The sequence below is a fragment of the Telopea speciosissima genome, chromosome 2 (genome assembly GCF_018873765.1).
Source record: "Telopea speciosissima isolate NSW1024214 ecotype Mountain lineage chromosome 2, Tspe_v1, whole genome shotgun sequence".
In the NCBI taxonomy this organism is placed as follows: Eukaryota; Viridiplantae; Streptophyta; class Magnoliopsida; order Proteales; family Proteaceae; genus Telopea; species Telopea speciosissima.
In genome coordinates this window covers 76,175,428-76,197,362 of record NC_057917.1, presented here as the reverse complement: position 1 = coordinate 76,197,362, position 21,935 = coordinate 76,175,428, and the positions used below count along the sequence as shown (strand labels likewise).

General features: G+C 38.6%; 2 protein-coding genes across 2 annotated transcripts; one reads left to right on the top strand and one right to left on the bottom strand.

Moving 5' to 3' along the window:
- Window positions 1–8,285: 8,285 nt before the first annotated feature.
- On the bottom strand, window positions 8,286–10,886 carry LOC122651121 (uncharacterized protein At3g28850-like). The gene is made up of 2 exons (XM_043844447.1): window positions 10,752–10,886; window positions 8,286–8,783 (listed from the first exon to the last, which is right to left on the bottom strand). The coding sequence occupies exons 1-2, from the start codon at window positions 10,884–10,886 to the stop codon at window positions 8,286–8,288; spliced, it is 633 nt and encodes a 210-aa protein (XP_043700382.1).
- A 2,185-nt stretch (window positions 10,887–13,071) lies between these two features.
- Window positions 13,072–20,280, top strand: LOC122651864 (leucine-rich repeat receptor-like serine/threonine-protein kinase At1g17230). The gene is made up of 3 exons (XM_043845424.1): window positions 13,072–17,366; window positions 17,495–17,878; window positions 20,082–20,280. The coding sequence occupies exons 1-3, from the start codon at window positions 14,435–14,437 to the stop codon at window positions 20,096–20,098; spliced, it is 3,333 nt and encodes a 1,110-aa protein (XP_043701359.1). The 5' UTR covers window positions 13,072–14,434; the 3' UTR covers window positions 20,099–20,280.
- Window positions 20,281–21,935: the final 1,655 nt, after the last annotated feature.

Below are 21,935 nucleotides of genomic sequence, written 5' to 3'. Positions count from 1 at the left end.
AATTGGAAGAATAGGAGTGGGCAACGAATTGGAGGGGATGATTCATTCGATACCATGTCCAAGAACAATATACAATATCAAACTTGGATCAAAACCACAAGTAATATTTTTAGTGTTCTTTATGTGAAACTAATGCATGGATTGAGTTTAAAATGTCAAACATAGGCAAACACAATAAGAATCAGGGCAAAATAACAACTTCTGGGCCTCGAAACCAAGATTCGAGTTAGCCTGGAGAAAGTCCCAGGTTTTGATCGAGATATGGTCGAAATCGAGATGAATTCGTTTTCTGGCTGATCGAAACCTAGTCGAAACCCGAGTTTTAGAACCTTGCTCATAGAAGATATACCAATGGGTTACCGAATAATCGGTTTCCTACATAGGAGGGTAGCAAGGTCATTTCCCATTAGAAGGAGAGAGAGAGAGAGAGAGAGAGAGAGAGAGACTCACATAGGTGCTAGCGTACCCTACCGTGTCAACTCAGAGATCGAACCTTTTCGGAAAAGGATTCTTTGGAGCCTAAGGTGTTTCCTATGCTATCTCACAATGTATATTTTTTCTCTCCTATGTGAGAAGGCATAGGAAACACTTTCCCATTACCAAATTAAGAAAACCTTGTAAAAGGGAAATTTTTGTGATGGCCAGTCCGGTCTAATTATACCAACACTACCGGCCAGGACTTATGTGTATAGACTATAGACTGCACTAACTAGCCTTGGACCTTGTAACTCAGATATAAAAATAGTTATTTTTATCATTCCAGAATGCAAAATCAACCTAGAATGCATTATACCAAATACAACCTAAATGTGTTCCGATTTAATCAGGCTGTCATGATTTTGGTTGTGAGACTGGGGTTCTTGTTTTAACCATGGTTGTGGGCCTTGTGGCCCATGATACATATGCAGGCCAATATTGATAATGCATTTTTTTGTGAGAATACTGATAATGGTCTTGGCCCGTCATTATTAGTCCCCCCCCCCCCCCCCCACCAAAAAAAAAAAGAGTGTGGAGTTAGGCCTCAATTCAGAAGGCACTGACCCAGCCTTAGATGGGGCTATTCAATCAATGAAGCAACGGTGCAGTACTGGACCAGTGTGATCATTCATTGCCAACCCTACCTGCCCAGTCACCAGTGTGATCATACATTGCCAACCCTACCTGCAGCCTTAACCCTTGGGTAGTTGGGTTCATGAGTTTTATCCTACCTGACCTACACCAGAAAAAATATAGGATCCGGCTCCTCTCTTGGGAGCTTAGCACCCAGAGGGAATCCAAGGGTTGGGCTGTGCCGTACATATTTCGATGCATGTCTAGAGATGTGTACGACACAACCCAACGGCTGAATGTCCCCTGGACGTGCTTGGCTCCCTGGAGAAGAGCTCAATTCAAAAAATATAAGAAAGGGTAAGGTGGCAAAGTAAAATTGGAAGTTGAGACCTATGAATACATCCCAATTCCCAACCCATTTTCCGCCAACTCCCTTGATATTTGATATATTTTCTACATATTTACCTTCCTTCCCTTGATTTCACTATTAGCCTAATCATTGTTAGGCATAAGAAGAAATCTTTCTATATATATATTTTAGGATTAAGTCTTCCTTCACCCAGGGTGAAGACCCAGGCTAGAGAGAGTATCTCTTCACCAATAATTTTACAAATGGTGACGTAATGCTATGATTGGACTCTAGGAAGATCATTAATTATCACCCCATTATTGTTTATTATCTAAAATACCCTTCTACGGTCCAATCAGAGGATCATATCAAATGGATGAAGAGCTTCTCTCTTCACAATGAATGGAGAGAAACTGGCTCCTATATTTTTTGTTTGAAAATGTAGGCCTACTAGCTAGTGCAGTCCATTTTGGTAAGAAATGATCTAGCAGATTTTGTGGTCCAGTTTGGTTTAGGTAGACCGACATTCGGAGTTGGGACACTGTTCTTTTCGTGGTCTGTTTCAACCTTCAGCTACATTAGCTAATAACAACTTTGTTCTTGGATGTTCATCCAAAAGAAAAATGCATTATTCTTAGGGGATTAAGACCGCCACCCGGTTGTGTCAGACGCGCTGTTCTGCCCTACACGCTAACACAGGGATGTGTGAAATAACCACCGCATTTCTTATCATTTTCAGGGTTTCAGGGGTGCGGCAGTCATTTTGCATGCCCCTGTGTTAGGGCGCAGGGACGGTGTGCACTGTGCGACCAGGTGGCGTTCTCTTTCCCTATTCTTATATAACAATACTGGTTACCCAACCCATAAAATAGGTGTTGGGCAACCATGCATATTTGCTATTGTCTCATGATCAAAGGATTATGAGACAATTAAATATACTATTTCGGTACCAGCTAGTGGTGAACTCCAATCCTCATTCTAGTGTTGGGCTCCTCTCCTTGGAGGCATCGACCCAATGAGTGCTCAATGAAGCATTCGACGGTTGGGCTGCCTGGCACGCACTCAAGGATGTGTGCCAGCTAGCCCGGCCGTCAGATGATCATTGGTCATTCATTGGGCTGCCCCGCTCAATGGAGAGGAGTCTGATCCATCATTCTACACTATCAACTAATATCTATGAAAAATAAATTTTCCTAAGATTAGTGGTTTCTAGTCGACGTCTGTGGCCTTAATTAGCTACATATGAATCTGACATAAGCCAAACACAAAATACTATCATTATCAGCCAAGGAAAGCATCCCCTTACGTGATTGGTTATGTTAAGTGACTACTTGACAATTTATAACGTACACCACTGAAAAAACGAAAAAAGAGAATGAAGGGATCATTGAAAACCAAAAAGAGATAGAGAATGAAGGGATATGTACGATCCTCTAGAAAACTTAAAAATCTTTATTTGAATTATAAGTAGTAGTAGTAGTAGCAGTGACAAGGAATTAGGAGAATGATACATCAAGATCGAATTCCAGATATGAAGAATTAAGATAAGTAGGAGCATGACATCCTTAAAGATGACTTTGGCCTTCTTTGGGAAATCAAAAAAAAAGATATCATCCTAAACAGTAATTTGGTTGACTAAGAGGTGGTGGAGTGAGGGGTCCGCCAGCCCTTCACGCGAGGAAAGAGTGAAAGACTAATCGATCTGTCTTAATGGACCCAAGAGCTGAGCTTCACTCTCTGACTCAACAGCTCATCAGCTTATCTTTCAAAGATAACAATCTTGGATTCAGAGAAAGAAAGAAAGACCGAAAAAATATGAGAAGGAGACTTTCATCTCGAAGCAGATCCGTTTTCATGTCTTTTTCCATCACTTTCAGTGGATTTTAGCTGTTATCTCATGGAAGATCAATCTTATTTCTCAAAGATTGGTGGCGTCACAGCAGTTGATTTGCATAAAGATTAGCAAATTAAGGACTCACAAGGGTGTTCCCTTTTCTTTTCTTTTTTTATAATGAAGACTGACAAGGATTTTCCGAGTGCACCAAACAAACAATAATTATGGAAAATGATATCATAGATCCTTGGTGGTATGCGACTTCCATGAACTTCCAGTGAGAAAAAAAAAAATTTAAAAATCAACGTGTGGACTTTGGTACAATGGTAAGGTTGTTTCATTGTGATCAAACAATCACAGGTGATTAAAGTCTTTGAACATAGCCTCTCTGGTAAGCAAGGGGTCATAATAAAGAGAGCCTAGCCTAACAATCCAAACCGAATATGGACCAAAATCGAATTGAACCAAGCAGGTTTGGTTTGAGTCAAATTTCAAAATCGAATTAATTCTCAATCAATCTCAATTCATACTAGCACTCTCTTGGACCGAACCAATTGATAAGCTTCTCCCTCTATTCTCCCCATCTTAAAAAAAAAAATCTCTATACGAGCAAAGGTAGAGAGGAATCTCTATCTACACATATAATTATTACAAGAGAAAGGGTTCTCACCAGGGCAACGTATGTTAGTCCCTCTATGTCTATTTGTTTATCCTACTTGTATGAAAAGGCCTTGTTGCCTTCCTATATATAGATAATACTATTTTATCACATGTCATTAATGCGCTTTCCTATATATGTCGATTGCTAGAGAACCATCTCCCTTATTATAATGTGAAAATGTTTTAGCCAACCTCATGTTCAAATAGGTAATGCACACCATATATTGAGCTTTTTCACCTTGCATATATTTTTAGATGTTAAAATGTCATAAGTCAAATTGTAACTAACCCACCATGTATGATTGATAGTGTCATTAATGGTTTAATTTACCACACAAACATAGGGTGATGATGCTAGTTCTAAAAGGCAACCATATGCCACGTGGCAAATAAAAGATGGCCAATGGCCCAACGATTGTCATATATTGCTGATTCTGGTCTAATCGGATCAGAATTGGTTGGATCTGATTTATGATTCTGTCTGATTCTCGATCAATTCCAAAAATGGGCCAATTTTTAAGGTTCAAAACAATTTGGCTACCGATTCTACTTCCTAGAACCTTGATATAGAGACCCATCCTTAAATGTGCCTATGTAGAGAATCTGTTGCCTTTTGGAACTGTCTAAAGGAGGATCTTTATCCTTTCAATTACAGTGCCTGTACTTGATGTCAAGTACATCTAACAGAGGAAGCAGAAATGACTATCCTACGCTTGCCCGAACACACTGCCCGAGATGGGATCCACCTCCCTCTATTAGATGTACTTGATGTCAAGTACGGACAGTGTAATTGAGAGGATAAAAATTGTCTAAATGACATCTTTATAAGTTAATTTAGAAATTGATACCTTTTGATTGTTTATTGTCTTACTTTTAAAAGTTCTTAAAGCTGGGATAAAATAGAATTTTGCAAACATAAATTGAAAATGACTTATATTATCTCATTTTCAAAAAACTTTCATCCTTGTAAACATTTTTTCAAATACACATGTAAAATGACAAGATTTGCCCTCTTAGAAAATAAAATGTGTTATACTAAATAATATAAAATAAATAAGATCACAAGAATAAATGCATTTAATGAGTTTGTCTATAATTTTCTCATCCCATGTAATCAAGTTGTCACATTTGTGGTAATTTATGGGAAACAAGTACAAATTTTCCACCCCTTTTTTGCTTTTTCATTTTTCTATGTCAAACAAACAGGACTTTAGTGTCTCTGAAAATGTAATTGAAACAATAGCGTACAATGTATGATGAAAGATGAATAATGTCCTGCACTATTGGGGGAGAGTGTAAGACAGGGATACTTCACTAGTGGGGATCACAAATTATTTGACATCCTCCTAGGTGTCAATAAGAAAATCCCCTATGTTTCTTTTTTGCATAATCACCCATTCCTTTTAGTCAATATTGAGATCATTAATGCTCAAAAACTGTCTTGAACCTGCCCTAAGTTGACATTTTTATACTTTCTTAGAGAGGGTTAGGGATGTCCTGTTCATATAAACTTCTCTACATGGCAACCTGCCCTAAGTTGACATTTTTCTACTTTCTTAGAGAGGGTTGGGGTTGTCCTGTTCATATAGACTTCTCTACATGGCAACTGATGCGACAATAATCTAAATAGATCTATATAGCTAGCCACTATGTCATACTACAACCTCTAGTACACACTTATATATGCAGTTCCTTCTTATTCCTATTCCAGGGCATTAGGATCCTCAATGCTTAAAACAGGACACAATAGTTCATACGAATAAGAATGATGGTGGGGTTGAGTTGTGCCGCTAGTTACTTTTCTTAAGATCGTAGCCGCCTCCTATATATATTGCAATATGGGTTCTTATAGATCAAGTTCCAAGATAAACAACCTCTTAGGTCTTTCGATAGTTGTTGCACTCACTTACTTAGGTTATGTTGAGAAACACTTAGATTATGCTCATTCAACCAAAGAAATAGAATTAAGAATACTTATCAAAACAGTTAACTAGGAGGCAAAACAAAGAGAGGGAATAGAACACTTAGAATATCATGTCTATAGTGTCTAGGACGTCCTCTACTTATATAGGAGATATGTCCCTTGAAGTTTGTTATTGGTGAAGCCTGGTCTGAGTCTAATCCTTATCAGACATCAGCAAAAAGAATTCTATATACAAGTATGGCCACTAGCAAAAGGGAACTACACACACAAAGGCCTTGCCTCATCCCAATACAACGTGGCTCAACTTGTCGCGCGTGGGTACTCTCTTTCATAACTAATGTGGGACTAAAGATATCCTATTACTCTGCTTTACTAGAAACAACATCTCTAATTAAGATTTGTGAGAGATAAAAATTAGGAAAACCTAAAAAAGGTGATTTGTATTTTTTATTTCTTTTGTAAATTCATTTAATACAACACCAACTTTTAGACATGGCAACTCATATAACATCCTAATAAATGCATCTCATACCCATATAGTCACTATCATATTGCTATCTATCAACCATGATAAAAACAAAGAAACAATGTTTTAATCTCTTGGAAAAAGTTTTCCTCACCCAGGATGAAGAGCCCATGGTGAAGAGGAAATCTCTTTATTTAAAGTGATTTGGCATTATGATTTGACTCTTGGTAATCGTTAACCCTATTTTTACAAAGGTCCAAAATGCATTTTTTCATGCCAGTAGAAGGGTTAGATTGTAAGAAATTCACTTTTCATCATGGGTAAAACGAACTCAGTCCTGCTCTTTTTATACAAAAATTTCTCACGGTTAGAATGAAAATTAAGTAACTAGAACAAAAGCATTGTTCGCCATCTGTCATTGGTCCATATAAATGACATGGCCATTACAACAAGAGTCAAGCCAATTAAGCATACCTATTAAAAAAAGGGAAAAAAGATAGGCACGCTGGCCAAGGTGCCTAGTATGTGTCATCCTCTCTCGTTTCCTTTGGAAATGACTCTCTTGTCCTTTTATATCCAACCTTATAATTGGTGCATACCACTAGCTTACCAAAAGTTGACGACATACCAACACTTTCCCTAAAAAAATTGTTAAGCTAATGATCATCCCTATTAATGAGTGTTTTGTATCCTGATTGGATAGCTAAATGATGTTTCCTATGGTGTGGTCACAAGTTATATACATACTGCCATACTGGTTTTTTTTTGGTTACTCATCTTGGGTCATTAATAATAGAAAAAGAAATATGCTTTTCCCTTTCTTGTGCATTATTGGTCTTTGCAATGCTTTCCACTTCAGGATTAGAACCGAATTGACATTTTGTTTTAGGAATAGATTTGTATCGGTTTTGATTGTGACCGATATTGATATCTGACTTGTAGGAATCAGCTTATCTGATACGGATATAATTTTTTTTAGAAAAAAAAAGGGTAAATTATAGATCACCCCCTGGTTTTCAATCGAAACTCAGATCACCCCCTGGTTTTTGAAAAAACTCAACCGTCCCCCTTTACACTAACGGTGTTAACTTATATCAAATAAAAAAATGAAATGACATATTTACTCTTTAAATTTAAACAAATAAAACAATAAAAAATTGAAAAGATAAGGTTTTAACCTAAAACCAATATGATTTCCTCTTCTTCTTTCTTCTTCCTCTGTTGTTGCTACCGTACCAACAAAAATAAAAGAATAACTAAAACAGGGAAGGAGCTAAAATCCTAAAAGCTACTTTCGGGATTCACATCCTCTACTTCCATCGATGGAACTTCCATCCTACTTCCATGCATTCAGGGAGCAACACCTGTATTGACAACCATCCAACGGTTGTTAGTTCAAAATTTCAAATTAAAATGGAATGGGTTTTGAACCACATTAAACCCAAAAATAACCCCGACCGACCCAAAATCAAACCCAACCCATTAGGCCATTACACGCAAGGGTTTCAAAACAATTTGAATCCCAAATTTCCCAAATTCTCGACCTTGTTCTTCCCTCGCTCTCTTCTTCTTCTTCCACAAATCTGCTTGAACCACACCGGAAATGGGTGACATTGCAGCGTTCATCTGAGCCGCAACAACCATCAAGGGGAAAAAGTGAAACCCTACTTCGCAATCCATCCTTCTGCCTACAAAACCACTGCTCTGCAACTATCGTTGCCAAGAAGGAAGCAATCGGTTTCTGCAACAAAGTGGAAACCTCCGTCAATCTGAACCCACCGAAAATAGATGACATTGCACTATCAGAAAAATGAACTTCAATTTCTATCTTCTAGAACTGCAAATTTAAACTTCACATATAGATCTACACAATAATGGTAACAAAGCCGATCAAAAAATTCAATTTATTTCTTTATTATGTTCAGGTAGATGATGAATAAGAATGCCCTGTTGGAAAACAATTTACGTACACAGAAAAAGAAAACCCAAGAAAAATTTCTAATCACCACCCCAGCACATTCTGCAGCTCTCCCCTATAAGCTGAGTCCATAGAAACATCTCTCTCATCCACAGAGTCCACTAAATTATTTCGAACAACACAACAATCCTCGTAAGTCCTTTGAATTCCCCGTAAACTGGTGAAATACACAACAATCTTATCCTCTGTTCCGGGTAATCGACTACGATAATCGGATAAAGGTGAAACCCTAGAGCTCGAACCCACAAGCGGCCTCAATATCTTCGATTGATTCATACCCAGTTGCCTAGACGACATAGCATGTCTGAAACTAGAAACCACGTTGGGATCCATATCAGCTAAAAGCAATTCCTCCGACATGTGTTTCCAGAGGGACTTCATCGATGAATTATTATTCTCCCTGGGATCTGCCGACGATTCAAATGAATTGTACAATTTCTTCACCTTCCCTTCGCCGATGGAATTTGATTCCGAATTATCTAACCGGTGGCTCCGAAGGAGCTGCAGAGCTTCTTGACGGATCTAGTGCGGGCGAAAAAGGAAGAAGCAACAGAAAGGAGAATGAAAGCTCTATTTTCTTGCTTTCTGCTTTGCAGCTTTGGGGTTTAGAAACCTAACTGAATGGTGTCAAACCATACAGAGGGTTGAGAGCGAGTGAGAGAGAGAGAGAGCAAAACTTGATGGAGTTTAGAGATAGGGTTTCAATGGTGTGGTTTCGGCAGATTGGTGGAAGAAGAGAGTGAGGGATGAAGAAGGTAGGGGAAAGTGAAATGGGTTGGGTTTGGGTTTGGATTTTTTTTTTCTCCACGCTGGTTGCCGCGGCTCAGATCGACGCTGCAATATCACCCATTTCCGGTGGGCTCAGATCTACGGAGGTTTCCACTTTGTTGCAGAAATCGATTGCTTCCTTCTTGGTAATGATGGTTGCTAGGGGTGCAAGTTTGGCCCTGCCGGTCCGAACCCGCCCTGAGCCCGAACAGGGTCTGGGCTGAGATATTTGGCCCTAAGGGCGGGTCAGGGCTAGAAACTTCTGGCCCTGAGTTAGGGTCGGGTCGGGTTAGGGTTGAGGCCTCGAGCTAAGCTTGGTCTAGCCCGGCCCGACCTTGATTTAAGTTATACTATAAAATATATATTGATATAATTTATACATTATGAACTTTAAATTTCACCCACATTTTTTTATATAATATACTATATATGAAGACAATAAGTGTTATAATATAATTTATTATATTGTTATTTTATGTAAAATTAATAAGTTCTTCCCAGCCCATTCCAACCCATGCATTTCTTTTCCCCTCCCCATGATCAGGGCCAATTAGGGTCGGCCCGACCCGACCCTGAGGGCGGGTCAGGGTTGGATTTTCCTAGCCCTGAGTCAGGGTCAGGTCGGGCTTGGGCCCAGCTAAGGGGACTTAGGGTTGGGCTAGGGTTCTATAAAGCCCGGCCCAACCCGACCCTGTTGCAGCCCTAATGGTTGCAGAGCAGGGTTTTGTAGGATCGAGATTTTGGGAAATTTGGGATTCAAATCGTTTTGAAACCTTATCACTTGCGTGTAATGGGTTGGATTTGGTTTTGGGTCGTTTGGATCGGTTGGGGTTGTTTTTGGGTTTAATGTGGTTCAAAACCCATTCCACTTTAATTTGAAATTTTGGACTAACAACCGTTGGATGGTTGTCAGTACAAGTGTCGCTCCCAAAATGCGTGGAAGTAGGATGGAAGTAGAGGATGTGAATCCCTCCAAATGAGAGATTGATAGATGTCTTCTTGGAAAATCTGCCCTTCAAAAGGCCATTACAGAGTCCTCTGGTCCACAAAGTTCAAACCCAGCATATTTGAAGAAGACTACTGAAGCTACAACAAAGAACACACGAGCAAAGCTTTAAAACCCCCCAAAACCCAACTCAAGTTCTACGACAAGTGTTGCTTACATATGACTTCTTATCAAAGAGAAAGCAGATTATTCACCCTAAAACCCTAAAAAACCCATCTCGAATTGTATCAGAATGACCGCACAAAAATGAAAAAAAATCCAATTTATCAGCTATAAATTCAGTTGGATTTGGCTTTAAAATAATGAAAACGGTCTCAAAATGAAAATCACGAGAAATTACAGGGGGTTGCAGATTGACAACTTCGCTTATATCATTCAAAGATTGCTCCTCCTTTTCATCCCTCCCATTCCCATTCCCATTCCCATTGGCGTCATTGCTGGAGAACCTGTAGAAATCTCATTCTCAATGCCTTCCCTGTACTTTGCCAATTCATTGGACATTAACGCCCTCATTAACTTTTCCTGCCGCCTTCGTGAAAACCCTTTGCACTCCAATATTTCTTGGCCGGTTTTCCCCCGAATTTGCTTACTAGGTTACTTCAGAAGAAATTTCTTTATCTAAAAAATCATTTCCGTTACGGCAAACCAATAGTTCTGCCTTATTATTCCCGGCCTTGTTGTCGACAAATGCCGGTGTATTTTCGTTATTAGAGTACCTCGGTGATCTTCTTAGACATGGGAAGATCTCGGCTTGTAGATTTTCTTGACCCATTCAGCGGTTTCACAGAAGTTTCTCGCAGACCACTAGATCTAATCGATCTCTCTTCAGAATATTTCGGAATAACATTCATGGATTTATGATTGACAGCACAAGAATTCTATGGAGAACATTCATGGATTTTGAGTTGCAGGTCATGGGAAGAAGATGATTTTGGGGTTTTTAGATTTAAGGATAAAATAGTAAATTTACATTGGTCAAGGGTAGTTTAGGGATTTAAATTTATTTAACTGAGTGACATCATCACTTAACAGCATAAAGCTAACATCAGGGACTAATTTGGCATTTCGGGATCTAAATGAGGAGGTGATTTGAGTTTTTTCAAAAACCAGGGGGTGATATGAGTTTCGATTGAAAAACAGGGGGTGATCTATAATTTACCCAAAAAAAAATTATTTTGATTTTAAATCGGCCAACCAATACCTCGATCATTGGTTAAGTACGTGCGTGGTATCAAATCAAGGATTGATATCCCTGAAACCGATATGATACCAATACAGATAGGCTAGGATCGGAAGGTTTTGTTTCTATTTTTCCTTAAAAATCATTTTTTTTTACAAGTTCACCCTCTATGCGTGCCATTCCACCAATATGGGATCAACCTATGTCGACGCCAGTATGAATCAGCCGAATTCAACCGATCTAGATCGATAACTAAAATCATACTCTTGAAAGCCTATGCAATCGTTGATGCTTTTTTTTTGAGAGAATGTTTTCTATATCAGGAGCATAGGGTACATCCAAACACATGGAGGTGGGCAAAATGATTATCCTGCCCTTTTAAATGACAGGCCCATGTATTTGAACGCAGACTGCACTGTACCACGGAGAACATCAGCCCTTTTTTTTTGATGATAGGTAAAGCCTATGCAATTGTTGATTAGAGTGACGATGCATAGTCGCAGACAATCATTTATTAAACCTGATCAAAATTACATTATTTGACTCTCTCTCCTTAGTCCTTGATGACAAGAAGTAATGATCATAGGTCTTTGTGCATGCTGGTTAGGCACAAGACACAATTAGTATTCCCATTAGCTCCAACATTATGTTTTAATTGAGTAACAAATACGCAATCATTAGGTAGGCTCTTCATTCTATGCGTGCTTCTAAAACGTATAAATAACTATATGGGAAAAGCATCCATACAACGATAATATACAATTCCATCTCACGCCCTCTCACATCCCATACCATGAACTCCGCGATATTTTTACTTTCTTTCACATTAAATCCCTCTTTGTATGAATTGTTTCCCGCAACATCTACTGGTGGGAAACCTTTTAACAATTTGGGAAAACTCTTTCTAACTTACCTTAGATTATTATCAAGTTTCTTATCTTATAAGATAGGGGTTTTATCCATCATTGATGCCCCTCCAACACCATTGGAGTTGTACCTAAACATTTCAACTGAGGACAAACTATTCACCATGTCCAATGGAAGTTTTGATCAAGAATTCAAACAAGAAGGATGGGCTGGTGTAATATTATCTAATAATTCTATTGCATCTGTATATTTGGATTTTGGTGGTACAGGATTAGTGCAAGAAACAAAAACCCGTGGGATCTTGTAAGAAATCTTTAGTGCAATACCAATGGGAGGACATAGAATAGAAATTTAGACATACTCAACAAAGATGATCAATTGGCTACAACAATCAATCTCCAACCCTGGCCATGGGAATTTTCTATTCTCTATGATCTCATATCCATTCGAAGTCTTTTAATTCAGTGTGTATTAAGAAGATGGATAGACATGTTATTTCTATAGCTCATCATCTAGCTTGTATTTGTATTATTTCTTCTTAATTATACATATTTATTGTATTTAAAAAAAAAAAAAAAGATTTGCCCTGATTAGGTTAGAGTAGGTCAAACCACAACACCTAGTTTGTTGAGAGGAATTGTGGCTTTCCCATTGAACTTTTATGGGGAAGTTTTTATTTTTTCATTTGGTTTTCAGGACTTTGCTTTCCATGGGATACTAAGGACAGGATTAGAAGCACATTGGATACGGATCATGCCCACGTCCCTATCCGACCCTTCAACTGTAACTCAACGTTCAGGCCACAAGCCCTCCACGGATTAAATTCCACTGCAAGCGGCAGTTGATTTGACAGTTGGTGGAGGGGAAAAAGAAAGAAAAGAAGGAACAAAAAGAAAGCTGAGCAGGACTGTTGGAGTTGGAGACACGAGGAGAGGGTGAGAATGTTGTTGGGGACTTGTGATTGAACTGTGTAGGCGAGAAAAGAGAGATTCCAGTCCCACTAATGAAAGTGGCCCAAATTTTCCACTCGAAGTTTTGCTTTCGATTCTTAACATTCCTCGTGGAAATCATGACGTTCTAGACCAGAAACATCCCAAAAACATCCCAAAAGAACAAAAGCACTCAAAGCCCTCGTTCCCAAATCCTCAATTCATGGCCCAGCGAGCAACAATGGCGGAGATTACCCACTCGTAAGTCGTATCTACCAACCTCTCTCTTTTACGCCGTATAAAGCAGTAGTAGTAGCAGCAGCATTAGCAGTAGAGAGATTTAGATTCTTTTTTTCTTTTAGTAAATGAAAAGGACAATGATCATGATGATTAAGTGGGAGAGTTCTATAAGGAGAAGCAGCAGAATTGATCGTAAGAAGGAGAAGAAGAAGAAGAGGAAGAGGAAGCGAAGTTGATGTTGGAAAGCGTTCGTTGACTCTGAATTCGATTTGGGTTTTTTGGGTTTTGGCCTTTTGGATCGTGACTTCTCTGACAGCCACCTTCGCCTACCACCCACCACCAACTCATCTCTCGAGCTTCTTGCCCTTTTGAATGAAAGGTCTCTATCTATCTCACTCCTTTATCTCTTCCTTAAATGCTCCATCCCTACCTCAGGCTTTGTAATTCACTCCCATTTGGCTCTCTAGCTTGTGCCCAGTTCAGTTTCAATCCCCTTAATCTAATCTCTTCACTTTCAACCTCTCTCTCTCTTTCTTTTCCCAACCTTATGGGTATTGTTAGTTTTAGATAATTTAATTTAGTTTGGGCTTCTTCCTTGGCTTGTTCTTACTTTGTAGAGCTTGATTCCATTTCGTCTAGAATCAAGAAATGTCTGATTTTGATTGTGACAGATAACGTTCTTCATCTCTATTTTTTGGGCAATTTACACTTGAATTTTACTTAAACCCTTAATGTAATTCAGCTGCAGCGTGTCATCATGTGCTAAATTGAGCTTTATGTAGGCAGATTCTGCTCTTGTATTAGTCATTTTATTTGTTTCCTGTCGGTTCCAACTGGTTTTGATCGCTTTTCTTGCTCCTGCAAGCCTGTGACTGCAGTGCTGCTTGCATTGCTCTCAATTGTTGAGTCAGGACATGTTTGTTAATGAGATTTTTCCCGTAGAAGCCTCTTGGCCTGCTTTCATGTTGCCCCTCAATCCTTTCTTGCTACCGGTTCTATCATTGAAGATGGAACGGCTAACACCATATACCAGGGGAAGTTCAAATTGCATTCATCTTTATAGCTGTTTCTTGTTATTCAAATCATAAGCTCAAAAAGTCATCTCTTTTCCTCCTCCACTGCTTAACAGTTTGTTCCTCTCCTGCTTTCCCCCTCCTCTGTTTGTTCGAGAAATAGTCTTGAGATGGCAACTCGTAAGGCTTTTTCTCCAGTCAACAATCATTTTCAGTTAATACTGGTGATTTCTTACTGCTTTATCTTTGTTGTATCACTAAATGAAGAGGGGAATTCCCTTCTGGAGTTCAAGAACAGCTTCATTGACAAGAGTAACAATCTTCAAAACTGGAGTCCATTGGATCCAACTCCTTGCAGTTGGAGCGGAATAGGGTGTACCATTTCTAAGGTAACTTCCATAAATCTCCACAGCTTCAATTTGTCTGGGAATCTGTCTCCCGTGGTCTGTGAGCTCTATTACTTAACTGTGTTAAACATGTCAAGCAATTTCATCTCTGGTCCTGTACCTAAGGAAATGGCCTACTGCCTGAACCTGGATGTTCTAGACCTTAGCACAAATAAATTCCATGGAGAAATACCCCCCGAGCTCTCTGGATTGTCCAAACTAAGAAAGCTCTTTCTGAGTGAGAACTATCTGTATGGTCAAATCCCTGCTGAGATTGGAAACTTGATGTCTCTTGAAGAGCTTGTCCTTTACAGTAATAATCTGACAGACACTATCCCTTCATCAATTAAGATGTTGAAAAAGCTTAGGATTATCAGAGCAGGTCGGAACCTTCTCTCAGGTCCAATACCAGTTGAAATCAGTGAATGTGATAGCCTGGAGATTCTAGGGTTGGCACAGAATAGGCTCGAAGGTTCTTTTCCTGGGGAGCTTCAAAGGCTTAGGAATCTCACTACATTGATTCTTTGGCAAAACCATTTATATGGTGAAATTCCTCCTGAGCTTGGGAATTGCAGTAGCCTGGAGTTGCTTGCCTTGAATGACAATGCTTTCAGTGGAAGCATACCAAAAGAGATTGGGAAATTATCCCATCTAAAAAGGTTGTATCTCTACACCAACCAGTTGAATGGGACAATTCCAAGGGAAATTGGCTATTGTAGAAGTGCAGTTGAGATTGACCTTTCTGAAAATGGGTTAACGGGGTTGATTCCCACGGAGCTGGGTCAGATTCCAAATTTACACTTGCTTCATCTTTTTGAAAACCTTCTGCAAGGAAGTATTCCGAGGGAGCTTGGGCAATTAGGACAACTAAGGAGCTTAGATCTGTCCATCAATAATTTGACAGGTCGAATTCCTTTAGAGTTTCAGAACCTTGCCTTCTTAGAGAATTTGCAACTCTTCGACAACAACCTTGAGGGTACCATTCCTGCCCTCATTGGGGCTAACAGCAATCTCTCTGTTCTTGACATTTCTGAGAATAAATTTGTAGGTGGCATACCGCCACAGCTTTGCAAGTCGCAGAAGTTAATGTTTCTGAGCCTTGGGTCAAATATTTTGTCTGGTAACATTCCTTATGGGCTAAAAACATGCAAGTCTCTTGTACAGTTAATGCTGGGTGGCAACCGGCTTACTGGAAGTCTTCCTGTTGAAATATCTGGACTGCAGAACCTCTCAGCCTTAGAATTGTATCAGAACCGATTTTCAGGGCCATTATCCCCAGAAATTGGCAAGCTTAAAAAGCTAGAGCGGCTTCTCTTGTCGGACAACTATTTCTTTGGTCAAATACCTTCAGAAATTGGAGAATTAGTGCAGCTTGTTACCTTCAATGTCTCATCTAACCTACTCTCAGGGAGTGTCCCTCATGAGCTTGGCAACTGCTCCAAGCTTCAGAGGCTTGATCTGAGCAGAAATCAGTTCACTGGTAACATTCCAGAAGAGCTTGGCAATCTGGTGAATCTGGAACTGTTGAAACTATCTGACAACAGACTGAATGGAGCTATACCACATACTTTAGGCAGTCTGTCCCGACTCACAGAGTTGCAAATGGGAGGGAATTATTTGTCTGGCAATATACCCACTGAGCTAGGTCAACTTACTGCCCTGCAGATTGCTCTCAACATCAGCCACAATGCACTCTCCGGAGCAATTCCAGACAATTTGAGAAATTTGCAGATGTTGGAGTCGCTATACTTGAACAACAATAAACTGTCTGGTGAAATACCTCCTTCCATAGGTGAGTTGTTGAGCTTAATGGTTTGCAACCTTTCTAACAATAACCTGGTAGGAATTGTGCCCAATACCCCTGTTTTCCGGAGGATGGATCCCAGCAATTTTGCCGGAAATAATGGTCTATGCAGGTTGATGTCAAACTCTTGCCATGCATCTTTAGTTCCATCTTTCACTCCGCACCCAAGTTGGATAAAGGAGAGTTCATTGAAGGAGAAAATAGTAACCATTACGTCAGTGACTGTAGGATTAATTTCTTTGTTTCTTACAGTGGGTATTTGTTGGGTTATGAAGCGCCAGGGGCCTGTTTTTGTTTCGCTTGAAGATCAAATTAAGCCTGACATGTCTGACAATTATTATCTTGCCAAAGAAGTTTTTACATATCAGGACCTTTTAGAAGCTACTGGTTATTTCTCAGAGAGTGCAATTATTGGGAGAGGAGCGTGTGGAACGGTTTACAAGGCTATCATGCCTGATGGCAAACTTATTGCTGTTAAGAAGCTGAAGTCCCGTGGAGAAGGATCTAATGTTGACCGCAGCTTTCGTGCTGAGATATCAACCCTGGGAAAGATCAGTCACCGCAATATTGTGAAGCTCTATGGTTTCTGCTACCACCAAGATTCTAACCTTCTCTTATACGAGTATATGGAGAATGGTAGCCTAGGAGAGTTCCTCCATGGGAATGGGCATAACTGCCTGTTAGACTGGAATACTCGGTATAAAATTGCTCTTGGAGCTGCAGAGGGTTTATGCTATCTCCACTCTGACTGCAAACCTAAAATAATCCATCGGGATATCAAATCAAACAACATTTTACTGGATGAAAGTCTGGAGGCTCATGTTGGAGATTTTGGCTTGGCTAAGTTGATGGACTTTCCATACTCAAAATCCATGTCTGCTGTTGCAGGTTCATATGGCTACATTGCCCCCGGTAAGAACCTTATCTGCTCACTTCAGCTTTTATTCCCTTCTTTATGCATTTTCTAATCTCTCTCTCTCTCTTCATTTGTGTTTGCCATCTGAGAATCTTTTTTTTTTTTTTTTTTTTTTAAATTTCAGAGTACGCTTACACAATGAAAGTCACTGAGAAATGTGATATCTACAGCTTTGGAGTCGTTTTGCTCGAATTAATTACTGGAAGGTCTCCTGTTCAGCCCCTTGACCAAGGAGGAGACCTGGTAACTTGGGTAAGGAGGTCAATACAGAGTATGGTCCCAACATCCAATATTTTTGATCACCGGCTAGATCTGAGTGTGAGGAGTACAGTCGAGGAGATGTCTTTAGTGCTCAAGATCGCCTTGTTCTGTACAAACACAACACCGCTAAATAGGCCAACTATGAGGGAGGTAATTGCGATGCTGATTGATGCTAGGGAATCAGCATGCAATTCTCTGTCTTCGCCAACATCAGAAACCCCTTTTAATGAAGAGGCTGCTTGCAGAGGTTAGAATAATTCTCTACTTCCATAAATGTCAGCCCATCTATAGAGTTTTATGAAGTTATGATCTAGGATTCATTCAGGAACCTCACTTTGATGGGTTCTAAATATATTTTGGTGTGAAAATTAAAATTTTGTGCTAGATTTGCCCAGCATCATATGATATCTCAATTGTTTGTCATTTAATTATAGATTGACTTGGATAACTTTTATCTTTAAGATTCCGCAAAGTATTTGTTCATTGTGAACTGGATAGCCAATGGTGTTCTTTAATTGTACACCATGTAGTCTGTGGACTACCTCTTGTTCTGCTTCTCCCCTTGTGACTTGGTTCTGCAAGGCCCTCTCTAACCTGGTCTGTTGAGGATCAGAATTCCTGTGGGACCTCTGCATGTGCACCTTGTGTCTTGATTTTCAATTTATATACAGCACCATTGCTATTATATTTATTTTTGGTTGCCACCTGAAAAACTATTTGGTTTCGTTTACCATAGCGTCGAAGTCCATATGGTTTTCATAAAGATGGACCATCTTAATTCGTCAACAGAGTAGGAAATCATTTTGTTATTCCAGCAAAGAGATAAAAATCATTCCATAAAATCCATTGATGAATTGATATAGATTTTGTTTAATAAAACCAGTCATGAATCATGACTCAAGATAAATCCACCATAAAGCATCCCCATCTGATATCAAATTCTAGATTATTAAATAATTTAGTTTCAATTGACAACCTAGCACAATCTACTTAAATTCACTTTTACAAAATGTAAATTCAGAGTGCAACTAAAAATATTAAGTTCCATTTTACTTAGATAAATAATTGAGTAAAGAAATTTAAAAGAAAATGAGTACCATATCCAGCCATGACACACCAACTAGATCAGGGTCCTAGAAAACGACTGCTTGTTAATGATGTTTGTTATTTCTTCTTTAGGGGTAAAAAGAGAAAAATAGGGAAAGGAAAACCCACTGCATGACCAAAATAAAGGGCACCTTCATAAGTAAGGGTTTTGAAGGTCTGGAGGGATTTGTCCTCCTCTCTTCCATGTTCCATTTCACCTTAAATTTTTAGTAAGCTTTTAATTAGAAGAAAGGGGGAAAAACAAAGAACTTCAACTTAACATGCTCCTTTACATAATACTTTATTCGGGACGTTGTATTTAAATATTTCTAATCTATTCAAATGTATAGTTCTATAGATATATTTTTTTAAAAAAAAAAATCTGTTTACAATATACATATGCAGTTATGTTGCTTTTCAAATGTCATATTGTGTAATATAATGAATGAAGCAGCAGCCATAAGTGTAAGTTTTGATTGTGCTAGTCAGCAATTAAGATGGCCATGTTCATACCTGACCCCATCCAATTGAACAAAGCAAAACTACTATTCAAAGACTTGTCTAATCATTTATCTTGTATGTTCATTGTTTGCAAGGTATTTCATTTAGTTTATTGTGCTGTTTCCCCATACCAGATCATGACTAATTAAGGATCCTGCATGCACTCTTAACTGGAAGGAGTGAAGGACTACTAGTCAACATTCTGGATTTGTTTTGATGGATTACTTGGATCTTATATTACTGTTATCCAATCTGCAGACATGAAAACTGACATGAAGTTACACAACTCCATGAAGAGCTGTACAAGACCTTGAGTTGTTCCATTTTCCCGTTTGATAACTAGATGGTTAATGCAAAACTAGGAATATGAAAAACTCTAGAAACTGATTTAAGTTTTTCTTCTAATTGGGGTCCTTGGTTGAGGCAACTGTTATGGCTTTTCCTCTTCCTCAACACTATAAAGCTTTTTCATATGTGATCAACTTTTGCTCTCATCAACTTCAGCTGCAAGTATTGTGGCCAACAATACAATTTTACTAATTGAAAAGCTTTCCACCATGAGCATTCCCTGTTAGACTCAACTGGATCAGCTCCTAAGATATTATCCAAAATGCTATTTTACATCATCTCAGCTGAAAAATTTTCAGATGGACTTTCTTTTCCTGCAGTTCTGATGAATGACTTTTCTTATTTTTTTGTTGAAATTCTGATAATTCGGTTATTGAATCCTAAATAATTGAACTCCTAACCAATTTTACATGTGAGTTCTGAGTGCTACTTCAACTACTATTCTCAATTGGATGCAGTTTGTTAGAGAGAGAGAGATTGTTTCTAATCCACTTGCTTCTTTTAAATCTGTGCAGGACATGGGGAGCCATAGATTCTTCCTTAGAGGAGTGGAGTATGCAATAAAGATTTTCACCTCGTAGGTTTATCTACTGACTATGCAACCCATCTCACCTGAGTTGTGGCTTCAGAAGTAGAGATAATTTAGTTGTATTTCTTCCGGCCTTCCCTATATACAAAGAGGCGATGTCTCACTCTAAACACCTCTCCCCTCAAGGAAAAGTATTAATAAATAATGTCTCCCTCTCTCTGTACTTGTCTTTGTAAGAAATCCAAATAAAACATGAAGTGCAATAAATGAAAGGAAGAATAACAAGAAACCCTAATTCACAAGTACTTTAAGCTCCTCAGCTTCAATGCCCTAGAAAAAAAAAAACAGAGAGAAGGAATTTGAGTCAATTACAGAGCATGTTACCTCTGTTCACCATTTGCAAAACCTCAAAAGAGGTTGGCCATGGCGAAATATCGCTGTAAGTTTTTAACTTATGTGCATGGTTTACTGGGAATCTATTGACTGGCATGGGCATCTATAGTCCATTAAAAGTGGGAGAAAATTCACTGATAAGAGTGAATAATATGCTTTTGGTTCATTTGAATAGGCTATTTCCTACTCCATGAAGGCTCCTTCTGTTTTCTTAAAATTTTTCTTACAAATGATGTTTTACATGATTTTTCTTTTTTTTTCAATGTAATTTTTAGTATTTTGCATCACAACAAATACTATAAATCCTATTGTAAGAAATCTTATTTTTCCACCACATGAAAACAAATGGAATTGGAGGAAAAATATCATCTACTTGAAAATAGCATTTGGGTCAGTCATGGATCATATTGAAGACAATGGGACAGCAACATTGTCCCTATGGAGGGGAGAATAATAGTAGCAGGGGAAAAGAGAAAAGGGACACTGATTGCTACATTCTGAATCCCCATGCTAGATTTCCACTTCCAAGGAATAAAAAACAATGTTTGTTTCAGCCTCAACAAAAAATATTACAACCTTTCAATATTATGTATTATATTTTCACTGGTCAATATTTGCCAACATGTCCTTTGTGTAAGGGTGTTAGTCGGCTTGGTTTCGATTTATCGGTTGGGTTACTAATCGGTTCGGGCTGTAATGGACCCAAACTGAAATCAATAATCAGTTCCAGGTTTTGAAACTGACACCAAAATCGGTTAACACAGTCAGTTCCAATCAGACCAAAATTGATTATTCTTCAGAAGCAGTTCCATTGATCAGCCAAGATTCACCCAGTTATAGATGACATAGAAACCCCTGCTTAGTGATGAAATATCTGATGCCATAAGAGCTGGACTTTCAAACCATGGAAGGTTCACAGATGGGGTTTTTCATAGTTGTGAGTTCTTGGCTCATATCAATCAAGTGAAATAAGGCAATGTGTCATTTCTCCTGTTCTCCATGATCTTCAGTTAAAAGCATATAGGAGAGCAGTTGGACCTTTTGGCCCTATGTAGTTAGTTTGAAGTAGATTATATTAAAATTTTCAATGGTAAAGTGTAGCAAGGCAAGTGAATGAAAATAGCCTAAAATAAAAATTAATCACCACATTCTAGATTGAAAAATCAGTTTCCATATATTTGGATACAATAAATTTTGTGGGTGGATTGGATTGTTAATGGACATGTTCTAAGCTTCATTCACATTCGGAAGAATTAGATCCCATTAGAGATAAATTATCTCCTATATTAATGGACATGTTCTAAGCCTCATTCACATTGGGTAGAATTAGATCCCATTGAAAATCAAAAACTATTTAGATTTACAAATTTATGAATCGAATTAATTATAGAAACATGAGTTTTAATTTGTTGATTTATTAGTGAACAAGGAAATTTTTTATCTAGAC